This window comes from Setaria italica, chromosome IX, assembly GCF_000263155.2.
Source record: "Setaria italica strain Yugu1 chromosome IX, Setaria_italica_v2.0, whole genome shotgun sequence".
Taxonomy (NCBI): Eukaryota; Viridiplantae; Streptophyta; class Magnoliopsida; order Poales; family Poaceae; genus Setaria; species Setaria italica.
In genome coordinates this window covers 56,780,383-56,795,946 of record NC_028458.1, presented here as the reverse complement: position 1 = coordinate 56,795,946, position 15,564 = coordinate 56,780,383, and the positions used below count along the sequence as shown (strand labels likewise).

The 15,564-nt window shown below is 49.4% G+C and overlaps 1 protein-coding gene and 1 long non-coding RNA gene across 2 annotated transcripts; both read right to left on the bottom strand.

Moving 5' to 3' along the window:
- Window positions 1-1,238: 1,238 nt before the first annotated feature.
- Window positions 1,239-3,301, bottom strand: LOC101761762 (transcription factor bHLH61). Its single transcript, XM_004985740.3, has 4 exons — window positions 2,527-3,301; window positions 2,234-2,407; window positions 1,915-2,085; window positions 1,239-1,618 (listed from the first exon to the last, which is right to left on the bottom strand). Exons 1-4 carry the CDS (start codon window positions 3,118-3,120, stop codon window positions 1,532-1,534), a joined length of 1,026 nt encoding a protein of 341 aa, XP_004985797.1. The 5' UTR covers window positions 3,121-3,301; the 3' UTR covers window positions 1,239-1,531.
- Window positions 3,302-8,585: 5,284 nt separating this feature from the next.
- LOC105913590 lies at window positions 8,586-12,210 on the bottom strand. The gene is made up of 3 exons (XR_001162988.2): window positions 12,005-12,210; window positions 11,875-11,935; window positions 8,586-8,948 (listed from the first exon to the last, which is right to left on the bottom strand). It is a non-coding gene; the product is annotated as an uncharacterized LOC105913590 (long non-coding RNA).
- Window positions 12,211-15,564: the final 3,354 nt, after the last annotated feature.

The window sequence follows — 15,564 nt, the reverse complement described above, 5'->3', positions numbered from 1 at the left end:
AGACTGGTCAATTTGACTTGAGTTTAGGTGCCACCGCTGTCCTATGTGAATTTTCGAATAAGGTGAGTTTGGCATTATTATTCATGCACGAAGCATCTCTAGTATATGCTTATAGTTGCAAACTGAGTGTAGCTTAGCTGATAAGGTTCCTTGTGATGGAAACTGCCCACCACAGTTTGAGTCATCGACTCGGCACGGGTGCTCGCATGTTCCTGGACTTATTCCAGGATTTAACCGGCGCTATTCTTTCAGTGGTAGGTGACGTGCCCGTCGATAGCGAGGTGTCAGTGGTGACTTCGTCAATTTCGAGGATTTACCGGCTCAGTCTTTCGGAGGTGCTCATAGGGTAGAGTTGCATGCGTGTCTTCATAGGAGCGAGTGTGTGTGCGTGTATGTGAGCGTCTGCGTCTGTATTGTATGATTCGGAAAAAAAAATATCTGCTTATAGTATGTACAAGTCCGCGATGCTGATGGCCAAACAACAGTTATATCGTGTATGATTCGGAAAAAAAAATATCTGCTTATAGTATGTACAAGTCCGCGATGCTGATGGCCAAACAACAGTTATATCGATTGGTTATTGGGATATGGAAAAAACTTGTTAAGGAAACATTTTTTTTTGCAAAACAAGGAAACATAATTAAGAAGGAACGACTTTAGAACATGAATATAGCTTCTGTAATCAGGAAGGAAAAAGAATGTAGCCAGAAGCTGCTACCAACGAGAGAATTAATGAAGAGGCCTATATGTGTATTTGGAGTTTTAAAATGAATTTTCATCACAGATACATATCTCTGATTGATCTGTAGTACGATTAATATGTAATCAGAGACATGTTTTTTTTTTGTCATGCATCCACACGTACGATCTGTGACCTTTTGTGTTTAGATAGACCATAAAATAACGAATAATTCCATATAGTAGAGTACGTACTAAAATGTATAGCATATATTTACTGCTCTTGCATAGTTGCATATGACATTGAACTAACAGGGAACACAGGATCGCCCTATAAAGAGGCCAAGTTATTCTTCCTTGTTCTTTACCCAATATGCTACGTACTTAGCACTGCGTCTACTGCATACCGTTGCTGACGCGCGATTAAAAACCAAGCAAAGGGAATAAAACCACCACACACCACTGTTTCCTCATATGAACTATGATAGCTCAATGACAAATAAAGTACGAACTGTATGAACCGTTTCCTGGCAGGAAAAGAACAAAACCCACAGCTAAACTTGCATAAGAAACAATCCGGATTCTTGGCATTTAACCAAACCATGTCGCGCGATACATCAAAATATCAATCCACATACAAACCATGATCCAAAGTGATACAAACCACAAGAAATGATCAACTTACAATACCTGAGCAAATCTTTAATTTGCTGGGATTCAGATAAACCATACTGCACTCATAGGTGAACACTAGCTCTATACTAATTCATGGAGCAAGGCATCAAGAACAAGAAGGATCATCAATCGATCATCATGCAACTTAATTATATGACCTGGATGAAATTTCGACCTGCTAGAGACACCTCCCTCCATAGCCAGCACTCCTAAACAATGCCTGCTTTATCTCTTCGGTGCTTATTACTTGCCTCTCCCCGTCCTCCTACCATAAATTGACAACAAATCCTTGTGAAGCATTCATTATTCAGGCAGAGATTACTAAGGGCATTGCACAATTGCCTCCTCTCGGGCGTATTCTGGATGCTTGTTAGCAGCTGTTTTGTTTCATGTTTTTTCCCCTTATTGTAACATATAAAATGTGGTTCTAATATCAAAAATCGGCAGGGGTCTGTCTCTCTCTCTATATATATCCCCACCTTACCATCTATAGGAGATAAAATCAAGTTTGCATTGAACAATATTCAGAGAATGAATAATTGCAATCCCTCAATCACTTACTTGTAAGCAAGAGGCCTGCATGCCAAAGTCGCTGAAGCAGCTCACCACGCACTGCTCGATCTCCAGCCCCAGCACCTCCAGCGCGCTTACCGTCGACAGCAGCACCCCGGGGTTTGTCGGGCAGCAGATCTCGATCCTCGTATTCCCGTCTCCACGATTCTCGACGTCGAACTGTGCCGACCCACATGGATCAAAGTCAGTAGCTCTCAGGCCAGGTGTGTGTGTGTGTGTGGAGAACAATCAATATTGCTGTGCCCTACAGTCAATTAAGCTAGAGATCGAGAGTGTGTATGCATGTGAATGTGCGAGCCGTGCATACCTTGGTGGAGTTCCTCACCATCATCTCATTGCTACTGTTGGACGAATCTTTCAAGGTATTCAGAAGGTTCAGGTCCTCGGGCGAGGCGCCGATCTCCTCTTCGAGGACTTTGATCCGCTCTGTCAACTCCTTCACATAGTCAATGGTGTCCCCAAGAATGGATGTCCTGTCCATCTGATGACGACGATCGAGCCATATCATTTATGATCGACCGGCTTTAGGTAGCTAGTCACATACATGCATGATCAAAACTCAACTGCAAATCTAGACGATGGATTGAATGCTTTAATTACCTTGCTGATCTTGGGAACAATGGAACGGAGCATGGAGAGCCGGTCGTTGAGGCGCTTCCTCCGGCGCCTCTCAGCCATGAGATTCTTTGACGGCGCGCCGTGGAGCTTGCTCCTGTGGTGTGGGCCGCCGACACCCCTGATGATGGCCATCTCCGAGCTCTCGCCGGCGCCTCCTCCGAACACGAACGTCGGGGACCCCCCGCCTCCATAATACAGTCCCTTGTCACCGCTCGTCTCCTCCTCCGCCATGGCGTCGTGGAGAGGAGCGACGAGCGTCTGTCCGGGCGCCGCCTCCTCCGGAACGGCGACGCAGCTCCTGTAAGGGTTGCATACCTCGCTCAGGCAGTCGAAGTTGAAGTCCTCGTGCGGGCGCTGCGGTGGCGCCACCGGCTGTATGGGCGCCAGCTCCTGGAACGGCGACAGGTCCATGCCGCCGCTGCTTGTCGCGTCGGCGCCTGCTTCGCCGCCGTAGAAGAGGAGGTCGCTCATCATCACGCCGCCTCCGGGCTGGTAGCCCTGCCACGGCGCCGACGCCGACGCCTCCCGCCGCAGCGACATGAGCTCGTCCAAGAACGTCTCCTCATCGAGCTCCATGCCCGGCCGCTCCTCTCCCGCAGATGCTACACCCGCGCGCCCAGTATTTTCCTTGGTCTATCTAATAACTACTCAGCCACAAACCCTCACGCTTATAGCAAAGTGACGGCGGCCGTCGGCTGGTAGCGCCACCACATGCCCAACTTGCAGCGGCCAGTGGTAGCGTGTGGGGGGAGGCGGGTGAGCAGTGTGTAAGCGGGGCACGGAAGCACCCTGAGAATTAATCCGCGGTGGGCCGGCCGGTGCGTGTCCTCCTCCTCCCTCCGCAACCTGAGCGACAATTATTCCTTGGCAATAACTGCTGCTTGGTGCTCGAGCGTTAGGGCGTAGCAGTACATCGGTCTGCTGTTCAGCTATCGGCATGGGCGCGTGGCCGCTCGGTCACTCTGGAAGTAGGGAAGCATGGGCGCCTAAGAACGGAATGGAATCTGAGCATTAGTTTAATCCGTTGGCGACATTCGGTTTCAATTATCGGGGCACGTCGTTTTCGCCTGAAATCTGCAATCTCGCGGCCGAGGCCTTTTTAAATACCCCTCTTTGTCGCTGCTGGCGGCGTTCGACCGAGGTCCTCGCGAGCGCGGATGCAAACGGAATTTTTAGTCCTAGTTAATCGGCGCGTGATCGGGCTGATAGGCCCCCGGGGGAGGGGAGACTTGTCACGGCCACCTACAGCGGCGACGAACGTCAAAAAGGGACGGGCTACACGCCGTTGTTTAATGCCAGATTCCTTGGCCGTTTGACGACCTGGTGGCGATCGAATTGGCGATGGCGCGCCGGGTGGGGTGGCGCACGGCCGCACGGCTCGGGCGGCCCACGGTGAGCTCTGACGCCTTGGGCGGACGCGCGCGCGCGCGCCTGTCGATCGCTGCGTGATGTGGAGGCGTCGCGTGCGCGCGCGCCCGGCATGTCCCGCTTCGTTCTCGAGCTCGGGGGATGGAGGGAGGCCGGCCGAGCGCCGAGCAGACGCCGCCGCGTCGCTGTCGCCGAGTCGGATCGGATCGGATCGGCTGTCGTCGGGCGTGTTGCGGTGGTGGTGCATGCGCTGGCGGCGCAGCCGGCGATTGGTACGACGTATACGAATGCGAGTAATCATGCATACCACGGCGAGCGCGCTCGATCATCGGTTGCGTGCGTCGCGGGTGGTTCCGCGTACTAGGAGAGGAGGATCGACGCGATGCATTGCATTGCGCGTCCGGGCCGGCCGGGAAGAATATGCTACTACGCGCTGGCCTGGATGATTGTGGGGGCTAGCACTAGCAGCTCTCGCCGTCTCGTTATCTGCTGGGAGATTTGAGGGGTGGCTAATGGCGATACGGATGAGCTATCAGATCTGACGGATGCGTGGATCAGGCTAACCAAAAACAATGCCGCATGGAACAAAAAGCCCAAGCGATTGTTTATCGCCGGGGATAAACAAGACTACAAGAGTGATCGGGATGCATGGCACTACCAATGATACGCCTACGCTTGTCTTTGATTTTCTAGTTCGTACCTTAACATGCCGTAGCCAGTTGCAAACTTGCAGTATAGTACTGGCATCATCGATATGCGACGTGTACAGTCCACTCGATGGGGACGGCGGGGAATTTCTCCTTGTCATACACTACACGCAATACGTGGTGTCGCCATAATTCGCGCCCAAGTATTTTCAACAAGCATCTCTACCCGGGCATCGATCGCTCTGTAGACCGATCCGCGATGCGCCCTGTCCGGTGGTCGTACAGTGCAGGAGAGAGCAAGATCACCATCAGCAGTCACCACATGCCGCGGCACTGTGCAGTGCAGCATCGGACAAAAGCGTCGCTTACGTGGGTGTGCAAGGGGTCGTGCGTTCGTATGCGCGCCCCTTTTTCCTGCCTGCCAACCCCCAGCACCCCCGTGCCACGCCGCGTAGGCGCGCAGCAGCTCACAGGTCACAATGTCACATGGCGCGCACGGAAACAAAGCCAAGGCGTCGCCCGGCGCAAGCGGCCGGGCGGTCGGTTCACGGGAGCGCGGCCGGCATCCGCGCGCGACAGCCTTGAGGTGACAGCCGGCGACGACGGAGGAGCCGGCCCGGCCGGCAGGCAGAGGCAAGCGCGCCGCGCCCGCCCGTCCCCTTCGCATCCGCAAGCGAGCGAGCGCGCGCGGTGGCCGCGAGCCCCGGGTCCAAAGCGTACGTGCTGGATCGACGGCTCCCGCTGGGTCGTGCGGGCACGCACGCGCACGGTGCCGCCCCGCAAACAGCGGCGGTGTCAGCGGGTGGACGCACGCACCCACCTCCACCTGCAGCCGCTACGGCCACGACGGAGCCCGTTGGCGTACGCGGGGTCTTTTCTTTTCCATGGACACCCTCGGCCCTCGCTCGCTGCTCGTCTCTTCCCTTCCATTTCGCTTTGGGTATGGGCGGTTAATTTGCTCCATCATTTTCACGTGACGCGGGAGCGACCTGTTGCGCCATGGATACTGTATGAAGGAATAGAATTGGTTATAATAGATTGCTCGAACGGTATATATAGAGTATAGAGACTTGGGAGGCAAGATTCCCCCGGATACATATGGCAGTCTACGATACGTATATCTACAACTACCGAATATACTCTAACATTCCCCCGCATTCAAAGCGGGAGCACCGCAGACGGTGAGACTGGAGAAGAAGCCGAAGGCAAAAGGCTGACAGACTGACATCCCCGCGCAGTGATAACGTCGGTGCAGTGCGGATGCTGCGACTGGAGAGAAAACCGGCAAGTAACTCATGCAGATGATAGCTCTTTGTGGCGATGTCAAGGTAGCCGAGCAGAAGGATGAGTAGCCGTGGTCGAGGATTCCGTGCGTAGTGTAGCTGTGGTCGACGTAGCAGGTGAAGTTGCTGAGGATGAGAGAGCCGCACATGAAGCCGCAGGCGCACGAGGAGGTGCCATGAGCATGGTGGCGCATAGAGGAAGACACCAAAGATGAAGACGGTGACGCGTTGAGGAGCAAGGATAGGGTGAGGAGGAGCAGGAGGTGGCGACAAGGAGTTGGAGGTGCGGTCAGGGCGCTCGCCGGTGCGGTCGGGCGCTCGCCCGCGTGGTTGGGTCGCTCGCCCGCCCGGTCGGGAACGATGTCACGCACCAGTATTGCCAATACTGGATGTGCGAGGTAGAGGGCATCAACCATGTGTCAGCATCTAAGGGAAGGCCTCCAAGACGGTCGTAGGCGCAGAAGAACGGTAAGGTAGAAGATACCGATGCAGCCCGCCATTGCTGGAGTAGACGAACGAGGTGGAGATGAGATGACGACGATGGCGACGAGGTGCTAGACGAAGCGAGGAAGTAGACCCGGACGATCTGACGCAAGGCCTGATGATCCGGATGACGCGGCGGCTGAGCTCGAAAGAGACGGCGAAGAACTTGAACAGCCCGACGAAGACCATGCGCGCAAGGCGCATCGACTCGTAGTGACGATGAGGTTGTTGATGTGGTCGGCGGCGGTGAGGATGCAACGGCGAAGGAGACTACAGATGGCGCTGCTACTGTCCGAAGAGGCGATGCAGCGGTAACCCTCCATACTCGGGGAAGAGGCACGCAATACGAGGACGAACGTCACGGGAGCCGAGTGAATCACGCACATCGGCTGATCAGACTGAGTATGCGCGAGGCAAGACGACGATGGGCGAAGTCGGCAGAGACATCCCAATTGGTGGAGGCGACGACGAGCCAGCGGAGGTCGACATGCGGATGAAGTAGCGAGGAGGACGGTGCACACGGGCGTCCCCTAGGGCACCGTCCATCTCACCAAGCCGCACAGTCGGAGACGGGGCAGGAGCTGGTGAAGTTGACGCCGATGTCGAAGTGGATGCGAGAGGTCGACGGGCGGTGGGCGGCACAATCCCGATCTCTGATCGGGCAAAAGAAGAAGACACAGCAAGAGCATCTTGTGTAGAACCTCCGGGTGCACGTAGAATACGGGACGGCACAAGAAAATCACACGCTAAGGGATGGCGGCACGAGGTGGTGGCGAGCGCAGCGCGGGGAACCCCCGGCCCAGGGAATGTGCGGCCGAGGGCGGCGGCTCGAGGAGCAGAGGCGCGTTGCCGAGGACGGCGGTGCGAGGAGCAGAGGCGCGAGAAGCAGAGGCGCGTGGCCGAGGGTGGAGGCGCGAGGAGCAGAGGGGCGCGGCCGAGGGCGAAGGCGCGAGGAGCAGAGGAGCAAGAAACAGAGGCGCGCGGCCGAGGGTGGAGGCGCGAGGAGCAGAGGGGCGCGGCCGAGAGCGAAGGCGCAAGGAGCAAGAAACAGAGGCGCGCGGCCGAGGGCAGAGGCGCGAGGAGCAGAGGTGCGCGGCCAAGGGCGGTGGCGTGAGGAGCAGAGGTGCGAGAAACAGAGGCGCGTGGCCGAGGTCGGCGGCGCGAGGAGCAGAGGCGCGCGGAGCAAAGACGCGTGGACGAGGTCGGCGGCGTGAGGAGCAGAGGCGTGCGGCCGAGGGCAGCGGATACGAGGAGGGAGGATGACACCCGGGTGAGTTTCTTCACGATCTAATTTTGCTTGACAACGGAGGACGGCGGATTAATTGGATCCACCGCGGAGACGGAGGGCGCTGCCCCCGGCGAAGGTCATGGGCAACCTTCCCGAGGCGCACTAGGAGGCCGTCGAGGGGGCGTGCTGGATGCGCATCGTGAAGGATGGCCGGTGGCGCGCGGGAGGTAGGGAGGACGAGCGGAAGCAGAAGGTTTGGCCTAGGATCTGAAACACTAAACTCGTGATACCATGTAAGAAGGAATATAATTGGGTATAGTGGATTGATTGTATTGCATTGAGCCTCTCGACCGGTATATATAGAGGCAAAGCTCCCCCAGATACATATGGCAGTCTACGATACATATATCTACAACTACCAAATATACTCTAACAGATACTTCACTACCGGAAACAGGAGCTTTTCTGGGCACACGGTAAAGCAAAAAAAACCCTTGGGGGTAGGCTCGCTGTGCATAGACGTACCCGGCGCCTCTGCGCGCGTCACCTCACCAGACACCAGGGGGTGTTGGTGATGGGTTCGTCGCTCGGCGTCCGGGTATATGCCGGCGTAGGCCCGCCCGTCGTGCTTGTCCGTTCTGGTGGCGTGTGAATGAGCCACGCCTGCTAGCCGCCTCTGGGTCCATCAGCTCTGAACGGCGTATGCGTGCGTGCCCAGCGCAGGGGGCGCAGCTCAACCGTCTGATGGAGAAACAGACGTCTGCGTTCGCTGTTCCGATAATTGATGACCGCCACTCTACCAATCACCAGTCTACCAGCGCGTGGTTACGCCGAGGCCAAATGCACACGACGAAGTCGAAATTTTGCTGAAGCAGCCGAGATCAAGTACACTCATGGAAAGCTCGATAATCATTCTATACGGACCTGAGGATAAACAACTGTTCTGGCATAGTTTAATGGAGCTTTCAAGATGCTGGTATTGATTAAGATCAACACTGAACCCCCACACATACGCAAGAGCTCAATACATGGATCCACCAAGCTTCACAATCGCACGTTACGTTACGTACCATGAGTTCGAAAGCAGCACAGAACCAATCCGTCAGCGTCGCCTATCATCGCTGTTGCTTGACCCACATTGCTCTTCTCACCAATACAGAGGTACTCAAGGCTGCTCGCTACACGCCTCCGAGGTAGCTAGGAACCCTACCAGGATACCGACATCGGAACAACTCAAAAGCGCCGCTAGTCTCAGCGATGGATGTGGATTATGCGAAGCCTTCAGCAGCCAACTCATTGCCTTCACAAGAATTCATCCTCGAACTGTCCTAGTATAAGAATCTACTATACTCCAGCTATATATTCCTTTCCTTTTATATTGCAGGGAAGTTGATCCTGCGAAAGAATCCAATTTCTCAGTACTATGATGGACTTAAACACACTTCACCAAACACAGCATACGACGCACACTACTTTTTTTTTTGAAACGAAATGACGCACACTACTGACATAAAAAGTAATGAATCAGGAACAGAGTAACCACCTAGGCTGAACCAAGAAAGCTCAAATCATATGAGAAACACTAGGGCTGGTATGCTGGACCAAGAAACACAACATGCTAAAGCCAACACGTGGGGTTTCAGATGAATTAGTAGGGGATAAGAAGAGTTTAGCAACAGTACTGTCTACTGGTCTTCATCAGCAAAATGAAAAAGATGAATGCAACTGACCATGTAGTCATAAAAGGCAAAAGCACCATGATATGCAACCATGACATTGGAAACAGTCAAAGTAATCATCATGCACGAATTTCTCTCTTAAGGAATGATACATGCATTGGGCATTCTCAAACAATAAGATAAATGGTACATAGCTGATGGCTTTCTCTCCATACACACTTGATCATGTACCAGAGTCCAGATATTACTGTAAGATAAATGAAAGCATGATATACATCACATTTAAGATGATGACTCCATGGTTTCAACTTACAAAGATGTGCACAAAATCAATCAATCAACACTATCTTGTTCATGGCAAACGAAAACAATAATCAATCACAGAAATCTGTCCTCAAAAGGACAGAGCTAACCTGTATATATCTAAAAAAGCACAACTTGGTAATGTGAAGTTCAGGCCAAGCTGATCTGGTGGTGAGGTCAGTCTGCAGGCTCATGATTTAGACAGACAACATAAAGCGATAATCATAACAGGAAAAAGGACTTAGTCGTTCTTTAAGAAACAGCCCTTTGGTAGCTTTCTGTAATTTGACAAACCAATCATGCAGAAATTACATGCTAAGAATCTTAATAAGCACAAAAGAAGGTAAAGGCCAAATATTCATACCTTCCAGGACTTATCGTAATCAAAGAGTTTTAGTGGTCGTGATAAAAGAGATCAGAAATCAGGATGACCACAACCTCTAATTCTCTGAGGAGGCTGAACTCGATCCAGGTCTTGGTCATTTACCATCCAAATTAATAGATAGACTCAACGGACCAGGTAACAACAAACCTAGTCCCCATTCTTTAACACTCAACCCTAAAGAAGGCCAAAAAGGTTCTCCGGACTTGCTAGAAAAATCCAAGGTAATTAGCATGCATTCAACACTTCTGGTGCTAGATAAATTTTGGCCAGGTTAGTACTGGCAAAAACCAAATGCATATGTGACATCAACCAGGCCGGAGATATCTAGTGAGTAAAGTTCATGCAAGGAAATTAGATCCAAGGTCCTTAAAGAGAGAAAAGCCAGGTTGACTTCACATCACCTTAAACATCAACTCACAGATCTGTTTCTTCTGTGACATGATGTAATTAGTTGTAACTATCTGCTAACAGTGAAAAGCTCTAGTGAACGTGAACCGAACCGAAAATTTAAATCTAGTTGTGGTGAAGGAAACCTAGAATCAAAAACCGAAAATTTAATCTAGTTGTAGTGAAGAAACCCTGGAACCAAATACCATGAATATATAAACTTCAGATCAAAAGCTACACATCCAAGCGGACAACCTTACAGGACATAAATATAGGTGCCATGGATAACAGTGACCACACTGAGCTACAGATAGGAAAATAAAAGGAAGCATTATCACTGCTTACTGCTTAGCAAATCCCATCAGACATCCGCAGCAATAAAATGATTCTTAAATCCATCACTTTTCATATATCATATACAGAAAATGCCAACAAGATGCTGCCATTTCAAGAACCTCTAACATTTACCACTTGGGAAGAATATGTAAAATCAAACTTTAATAGTTATCCAGCTGTGAATAGACATAGATTGATCATTTTTTTTAATACAAAGCTTAACTTTTATAAGCATGCACAAGCACTGAACAGAATATCCAGGAAAGAACAAAGAGGCAGAGTCTACGAAATTTCAACTGATAAATGATATGATGATTCAGAGGAGCACAATTTCATCTGATATGACAGACTGCAACTCATGATGGGAGGAAGAACAAAGATGAGTTGCAATGAGAAAGGAAGCGACACGTGGTCCTACACACCTACTACATACAGCCATACAAAACGTTACCTCAAAAGAAATAATGGATTGTCTGAAACAAGAAAGAAACACACGCAGTTGAAGCTAGTCATACAACCCCAGCGAATCAGATGATTATTACTTGTGAACTGATTGAGAATTTGAATATACTTGGCCAAGTGTTGTGTATGAGACTTCTGCTTGTGTGTTAGGCTAACATGTTTACTAATTTGCAGATACAGAACTTGGTCAATGCAACCTCATATTAACAAAATTTGTATGATTAAACTCTATCATACAACTAGTGTGATACCACTAATGTGTTTGCCAAGTACTGAGAATCAGACAATATTTTTTGGCCTGTAGGACACAAGTATACAACTATTGGACCTAAACTCTCAAAGTCAGTGTTGATCATTATCTTCCTACTTGACTACGATCGGCAGTAGTCACTCATTTTCAACCAACTTGTGCTTTGCACAGAAGAAAATGTCACACCCTTCGTAAATCATGTAATGATTTGACCAGAATATCAGACGATTTGGATCAGCCACCGAATTGTTGAGAACATGCTGTGCATCCTTGTACACTGAAGAAGAAGAAGAAATGAAATTGTAATCTATTGACTAAGTCATCCACATTCTTTTAATTTCTTTAACCAGTCAGAGTGTCAGCAAATTACTTAAACATTTCACAATTCACGCTGCACGACACATGAAAGCTAAGCCGTCCCCAGGTCTCTAATGCAATAGTGTATGGCAGGGACAGATAATGATGACAGGCAGGTAAATAAAGTCACACAATCACATTAATACTATTTTGCAACATTACCACCAAGCAAGGAAGGAGGCCAGGAGGGAACTAGGGTTTAGCCGCAAATGGCCAGATCCGCCTGCGCGTGGGCACGGAGATTAGCTGCAAACCGAAATGCAAAGAAGAATGGAATGGTTAAAGCCGAGACCTCGAGCCACGGGGGACGATCGAGAAGCGGCCGGAGAAGAAAGTGGCACCGGCGGCGCGGCGGTCGTTTGCGCCCTGCGCGGGCCTACAGAGACGGGCAGCTGCCCGTTGGGCAGGAGCAGGACAGCCGGACCGAGAGACAGGAGATGGGCGCGTGATTGGCCCGTGGGCCGGAGGCAGATTACGGGAAACGCATCTGAGACTCGGCCTGGGTTGACGCGCTCGTCGGCACCCGCTCGCTGGATTTGCCATGTGTCGCGGCTTTTCTGGGATCACGCGCGCGAGGGCGGGCGGTGGCGACCTTCGTTTGCTCCTGTTCCGGGCGGTGGCGAAGGGCGTCGTGGCATGCCCGGAGAGCACGCGTGCGGCCATGTACCATACAAGACAGGAGTGGACGGATTCGTGCCGTTCCGCTATCCCCCTTCCGTCTGCAGTGCCGACGCTGCTGCGGTTGGAACTGCGAGAAGATGTATGTGATTTTTGTTTTCTTTTTGCGAGGCAGAAGATGGATGTGATTTGGCACCCTTCAGAAAATAAGGTAATCGTTATTAGCTTTACGTTTCAAGGTGGCTACCGTATGGCTGACTACTGACGAGGTAATCTCTGACATGGGAGAAGACACGACAGGACAAAAGTATGAACTTTGAATTTTTGGGATGGGGACGGGGTCTCGAAGAGCCAAAGCCACCTAGCTGTAAAATGAGCGCTCACTAAGCAAGCAACTCTTTTGCTTGCACGATCCCTACCATTCACCAAATCTCCAGTCTCCACTATTAAAGCACTCTCCCTTAGCAGTAGCTTTGCCCGTTTCGACAAAGGTCTGATGACACTTTAATAGAGCAGCAAAGCACAAAAGTAACTTTCACGAAAGGACAGAGTAGAGAAAATGGGAGAAAGGGGAGTGTGTGGGTCTCAGCCTCAAGCCGAAAGAAGCCCGTGGGCCTCCATTGTCTACTGGAAAAGTTGAAGTCGTGTGATCGCGCATCGAGACATTGAAAAGATTGGATACGTGGAGGTTTACCGGCGTCAATATATTGTCGACTCGTGATATGTATCACAAACCAGTAGGGGAATGGGCCTCTATTTAGGGGTCTTTCCCATGAAAGTTGCTTCCACGATCAACCATCAGAGCAGGATAATTTTCAATTGAGTAAATTGCACCCACGTACAACAACTTGTTAAGTCCAACAACTTGTAAAGTGCTTAATCTAGTACAATAACTTATCAGGTGGGTACAAATTGGTTCAACAACTTGTAAAAATAATCAATTTAGTATAATTTTCACAGGTTTGTCCATATTGGTCCAGAACTTGTAAAACTAAGCAAATTGGTGTACCTACAGTCCAAACTTTACAATGATAATGTATTAAGCAAAGCAGATAGGCATTCAAATTTTCTTCCAACCAATAATTTTTTTGCCAATAAAAATTGCTAACCGTGGTTCAACTGTGTACCTAACTTATTTGTTAATTAGTTAAAATTTAATCAAATTTTAGAACGCCATTAGTATTAATGAGAGACTAAAGTCCATAAGCTATGACCTTAGGTTTCTTCTACACCTCTACTCATGTATTCAACAATTGTAGAGAAGTATGTCTGTTTCTATTATTTCAGCTCATTTTTTCTTTCTAAACGAGTACATGAAAATTTATGCCAAACTTCTAAAAGATATTAATTGTTAGTACACATTAACATATTGGATTTTTCAAAAATGCATATGATCAAACATGTAAAAATAGTGAGGGTGAAATCAATATTGAATATGAAATTAAATATTCCTAATCAAAATTTAATCTTGTACAAAAAATAGTTAATACGAAGACATTACAATAATTTCCTAAACACTGACCATCATGCCACGAATATCAATTATCAAATAATACTCAATAACTTGTTACGCCACGAATATACTTTAGTCCAACATTAGAAAATATGTTGTTTTGTGGTAACATTTGGACTGCAAATGTACCGATTCGCAAGTTATTGCATTAAGTTAAGCATTTTACAAGTTCTTGGACCAGTTTGCACCCACCTATCAAGTTAGTGTACTAGATTGAGTATTTTACAAGTTGTTGGACCAATCTGCACTCACCTGACAAGTTACTGTACTAGATTGAGCATTTTACAAGTTGTTGGACCAATCTGCACTCACCTGACAAGTTACTAGTATTGTACTAGATTAAGCATTTTACAAGTTACTGAACTAATCTGGATTCACCTGATAAGTTATTGTATGAATTAAACATACTCTTAGTTCTTATGTAAAACTTTTCATGGTGCACCTCACGTCCTCACACTTAATCACGTCCCTCTTCTTCAATGGCAAACATGGAGAAGATAGAAATCATCCACGGTTCTCAATGCGATTTTCATTCACACGTGAAGGAGCAGGTGGTGTTTACAGTGGCATCGCAGAGTAGGCAATCATCTTCTTGGTCAGATTGTTCGCCTAAAGCGTACATGAAACGCGTGTACAATTTAAGACCTAAATGGGGATTTCACAATAAACGATTTGAATGGTCGTTGGTGGCCAAATATGCATGGTTACACGTAACATAAGGTCAGTCTCAATGCACAACTTTATTGTACAGTTATCAAGATTGGTAACTAGGTAACTGTGCTTGTCGAGTGTCATAGGGATAAAACTTCTCTCACATATGATGAAACACTTCTTCTCTCTCCTCGTACATACCTTGCCAAGTCAGCAAAATTGTTGATGTCGCATGAAAATTAATGCTCATGAAACCCTAAATAAACTTTCATTAAAATTAGCCTAAACACGTCTAGACACCTATGCTGATTTCCAAACATCTGCTTAGGGGGTGTTTGGGAGGCATGGGTTAAATTTTAGTCCCTGTCACATCGAATGTTTGGACACTAATTAGGAGTATTAAACATAGACTAATTACAAAACTAATTGCACAACCCCTAGGCTAAATCGCGAGACGAATCTATTAAGCCTAATTAGTCCATGATTTGACAATGTGGTGCAACAGTAACCATTCGCTAATGATGGATTAATTAGACTTAATAGATTCGTCTCGCGATTTAGCCTAGGGGTTCTGCTATGTAACATCCGCAAAAATCACCAACTTAAATCACCTGTTAAAAATCGTTTTCAAAATCTTTTCACCGCTGAGCTCCCGAAAATCTAAAATCTTCCCGGCGATTTCGCCGTCCCGGCACCCAAGCCGACAGCTATCATTTTATCCGTGCCCGTTTTTCTCGCCGCGTGCCGTCGTCAGATGCCGCGCCCGTGCTCCGACCGCGTGCCGCGAACGCCGCCGGTCTCCCCCTTTTTTATCTCTCTTTTTCCTCCCTTTTTCTTTCTTTTTCCTTTTCCTTCTCCTTTCTTTTTCTTCTTTCTTCTTGCTCCTTCCTTCTTCTCTCTCCTCCTCTTTCTTCTTCTTAGCGCCCGCACAACCGGCCCCAGCTCCTTAACTCCCCCCGGCGCCACCTCTACTGGCGCCACGCCGCCTGGCCGCCTCGGGCCGCACCCCACCCCGGGCCCCGTGCCGCCTCCCGCCGCTCGGCCCGGCCCCGCCAACCCCGCACGCATGG

Bases quoted from the DNA above. Each gene is read 5' to 3' on its own strand.
- LOC101761762 (XM_004985740.3), bottom strand. From the start codon at position 3,120: ATGGAGCTCGATGAGGAGACGTTCTTGGACGAGCTCATGTCGCTGCGG. The intron at 2,408-2,526 runs GTAATTAAAGCA...CGTCGTCATCAG, and splicing joins TTGTTCCCAAGATCAGCAAG to ATGGACAGGACATCCATTCT. The intron at 2,086-2,233 runs GTATGCACGGCT...GGGTCGGCACAG, and splicing joins TGGTGAGGAACTCCACCAAG to TTCGACGTCGAGAATCGTGG.